At 49.9% G+C, this 4082-nt stretch overlaps 1 protein-coding gene across 1 annotated transcript; it reads left to right on the forward strand.

Moving 5' to 3' along the window:
• Positions 1-339: 339 nt before the first annotated feature.
• On the forward strand, positions 340-2970 carry LOC149374395 (uncharacterized). The gene is made up of 2 exons (XM_089593684.1): positions 340-1267; positions 1313-2970. The coding sequence occupies exons 1-2, from the start codon at positions 340-342 to the stop codon at positions 2968-2970; spliced, it is 2586 nt and encodes an 861-aa protein (XP_089449810.1).
• Positions 2971-4082: the final 1112 nt, after the last annotated feature.

The following is a 4082-nucleotide window of genomic DNA, read 5'->3' on the forward strand; positions in this document are numbered from 1 at the left end:
GCGTCGAGCCCAACTTCCAGTGGCTATAGCCTAAACGACGTGCTCCATGCTGGTCCTCGGCTCCAGACGGCTCTCCCCAGTGTGCTCCTGCGTTGGCGTCGTCACCGGATTGCGTTCTGTACTAACGTTCGTATAATGTTCCACCAGATCCTGATTGATGAACGCGATGTCGACCTGCAGCGCATTCTGTGGAGCTCTGACCCAAAGCAGCCACCTACGCACTACCAACTGCTCATCGTTACCTACGGTGCCTCGTGCTCCCCGTACCTGTCACTACGGGTCGTACAGCAGCTGTGTGACGATGACGGCCGCCGCTGACCCAAGGCCGTCCCAGTGGCGATGAACGATCGCTACGTTGATGACATCCTCTCCGGCGCTAATGACATCGGCTCAGCCAAGCGTCTGCGCGACCAGCTGATCAGACTTCTTCAAGCGGGTGGTTTCCCTCTGCGAAAGTGGGTTGCCAGCACGCCCGAGCTTCTTGTAGATCTTCCTGAAGACGTCCGCCTCCGTCCTACTTGGGATCAGCTCAGTGTTGAAGGCCTCGTCAGTGAACTGGGCGTAGGCTGGGACCCGCCCTCGGATTTCTTCCATTTGACGCCGCCCGTTGTCGAATCTCAAACCACAAAGAGATACATGCTCGCCGCGCTCGCAAGCTTGTTCGATCCGTGCGGCTGGCTTGTTCCGATCGTGTCGAACGCCAAGCTTTTACTGCAAGACCTGTGGCGCGCGCGCTTAGACTGGGACAAGAACGTACTGTCCTCCATGACTCGCCGCTGGACCGCTTTCACTGCCGAGCTGCAGGCCATTTCCGGGTTTTCTCTGCCTCGTTGGATTGGTATGTCTCCGTCGTCGAATGTCCAGCTGCACGTGTTTTCTGACGCCAGTCGCCGTGCTATGGCCACTGTTGTATATTCGTGGCTGCAGTTCTCAGATGGGCCCGTTCTCTGCCACATACTTCTCGCTCGTACTAAGCTTGCGCCCATCCGCGCGCTCAAGCCGATGACCGAGCTCGCCGCTCGCATGACCATCCCACGTCTAGAATTGCGAGCGGCCCTTATCGCCGCCACGCTTCTTCGCTCAGCAGCCAGCGAGTTGGGAGTCGCGATCGAGCACTGCCACGCTTGGTGCGACTCTCAAATTGTGCTCCACTGGATACGCTCCGATCAGCCGGCCAACAACGTCGCTCAGATCCAGGAGGTCCTGCCACCCAGTGCCTGGCAATACGTGCCGTCACAATCGAATCCGGCCGACCTAGCCACCAGAAGTGCCGACATGAGTGGCCTCTGACAGCAGCCCCTGTGGTGGAGAGGCCCCACGTGGCTGGCCCAGGACGACAAGTCTTGGCCCCAGGAGACACTGCCTCCACCCACGCCCACGCTCTCACTCTGCTGCAATTTCCGCGCGCCTGAATCGAACCTGCTGCAGCTCTTCTCGAGCTTGCGCGCTGTATTGGGCCTCCTCGTGCGCGTTCGTCGATGGGTCCGACACCGCTTGCAGCGCATGCCCACCCGTTCTGTGCTTCCGCCGTTGACGTCGTCTGAGATTCAGGACGCTTTTCTGGCCTGCGTTCGGTTGAGTCAATCGATGACGTTTGGTGATGAGTTGGCACTTCTGCGGAAGCGTGAACGTCTTCCGAAATGGAGCCCTTTGACCTCTCTTGCCGCCTTCCTCGATGCCGACGGAGTTCTGCGTGTTGGCGGGCGGCTCGATAACTCATCGCTGTCTTACAAAGAGAAGCACCCTCCCATCCTCAGCGAAACATCACCGCTCACTCGACTCGTGGTCTCTTGGGCTCACGCACGCGCCCTCCACGGTGAATATCGCGTTACCAGCGCATACTTCTCCAGGTGTGCCTGGATTCTCAGCGGGCCACGCAAAATCAAGGCTCATATTAGAGGGTGCGTCATCTGTGCCCGATTACAGGCGCGCTCTTCAAGCCAGTTGATGGCTCCGCTGCCCGCGTCTCGCGTCACGCCGTCTTGCGCTTTTGGTCACACCGGAGTCGATTACGCCGGGCCCTTTTCCGTGCTTACATCGAAGGGACGGGGGATCCGGACCACAAAGGGCTACATCGCTGTCTTCGTGTGCATGACCACCAAAGCCGTGCATCTGGAGCTTGTCGGCGACCTTTCCGCGGCCACCTTCTTGGGTGCTCTCACCCATTTCACCGGTCGTCGAGGCCGACCATCCGAGCTTTGGAGCGACAACGCCACCTGCTTCTGTCGAGCTGATTTGGAGCTCCGCGAGGCGTTGCAGGGCGCAGAATTTAACTGGGACCTAGTCGCCGGGACTCTTACCTCCCAGGGGGTTTCCTGGCAGTTCATTCCTCCTGGTGCGCCACATTTTGGAGGACTCTGGGAGGCCGCGGTCAAGTCGACCAAGAGCCATCTACGCCGTGTGCTCGGCTCTCGTCATCTAACGTATGAAGAGTTCTCTACGGTTCTCGTTGGAATTAAGGCCATGTTGAATAGCTGCCCGTTGACGCCCTTGTCTGGCAATCCCTCTGACCTCGAAGTGCTCACGCCTGGACATTTCCTCATCGGGGCTCCCGTCGATTCCATCATCAAAGCTACCCTTGCTGCAGAGAATTTGGACCCACTCACGCACTGGGAGCTCGTCAAGGCCGTTCGCGCTAAATTCTGGACGCGCTGGGGCCGTGAGTATCTAAATACTCTCCAACAGAGGCCTAAATGGAGCGCTGTCCGTCGGAACTTCGCGGTGGGGGATCTGGTGGTTCTTTTTGACCCTACGCTGCTACATTCCAGCGGACGCTGGCCTCTGGGCCGTATCACCCGCATACACCCTGGATCCGATGGACTAGTCCGTGCTGCTGCCGTCAAGACGGCCACCGGCGAATACGTGCGGCCCACTGTCAAGCTTGCGCGTCTCCCTGTGGAACCTGCGGACTCTAGCCTCCCTGCGACAGACGATCAAGGGACTCCCCCCGCTTCGGTGGGCGGTGACTAGGGTTTCGCTCTTGGATCGAGGCGGGCGGGATGTTCGGGTTTTCTTACCAAACAAGCGGGGACCCACGCCCTGCCATGCAACGTCAGTCACTGCGCTCTCTCCCGGCCTCCCACCTCGTGTGTCACCGCGCTTGGCAGGTGGCACTCACTCGTGTACGAGGGCTCAGCGAGGACAGTCGCACGCCACGCTTGAAAAGAAGAGAAAAAGAAGACGACAATTACACGCCGAAGCGACTATCTTTCGTGCCTTTCTCTTATTTAAAGCGTTAAAAGCATTTTGTAATCCCCTGCGAAATAAAAAAAGCCGTAAAAACATTTAATGAAAATGATAATGATAATAATGATGCTAATTTAAATAATAATAATAATGATCACCATAAAAAGAATAACATGAATAAGTATAACAAAAAAAAAATAATAATAATAATGTCATTGATAATAATGATAATAATAATAATAATGAAAATAATAATTAATATAATATAAATGATAATGATTATGATAATAAAAAAAAATAATGATAATGATGGTTAATGATAATAATAATATTAATAACTATTATAATATTGTTAAGAATTTTAATAATGATAATAATAATAAAAATAATAATTATAACATTAATAATAATAATAATGATAATAAAAAGTATAATTATGATACTGATAATAATGGTAATATTGATAAAACTAATTATAATACTCAAAATAAAAATGACAATAATAATACCAATGATAACTATGATATTAATAATAATAATTAAAGTAATGACGTTCATAATATCGATATAATACATGTTGATGACAATGATAGTTCTGATGATAAAAATAAAAATGATTATAATAATAATAATATTAATAAAGATAATAATATAATGATAATGGTAATGTTGATGATAATAATAATAATTGAAATAATAGGATAATAATAAGAACAATAACAATAATGAAAATATTAACGATAGTAATAGTAATAATAATACTAGTAATAATTATTATTATTATAATGATAATAATAAAGGTGATAATAACAATAATAAAAGTTATAATAATTATAAGAATGATATAAAAATAATGATTATTACAACGACCATGATAATGATAATAACGCTAATCA

The sequence above is a fragment of the Copidosoma floridanum genome, unplaced genomic scaffold, assembly GCF_036245765.1.
Source record: "Copidosoma floridanum isolate Cflo_tuat_1 unplaced genomic scaffold, Cflo_Japanese_pri ptg000020l, whole genome shotgun sequence".
NCBI classification, from domain to species: Eukaryota; Metazoa; Arthropoda; class Insecta; order Hymenoptera; family Encyrtidae; genus Copidosoma; species Copidosoma floridanum.

Bases quoted from the DNA above. Each gene is read 5' to 3' on its own strand.
- LOC149374395 (XM_089593684.1), top strand. From the start codon at position 340: ATGAACGATCGCTACGTTGATGACATCCTCTCCGGCGCTAATGACATC. The intron at 1,268-1,312 runs GTGCCGACATGA...TGTGGTGGAGAG, and splicing joins GGCCGACCTAGCCACCAGAA to GCCCCACGTGGCTGGCCCAG.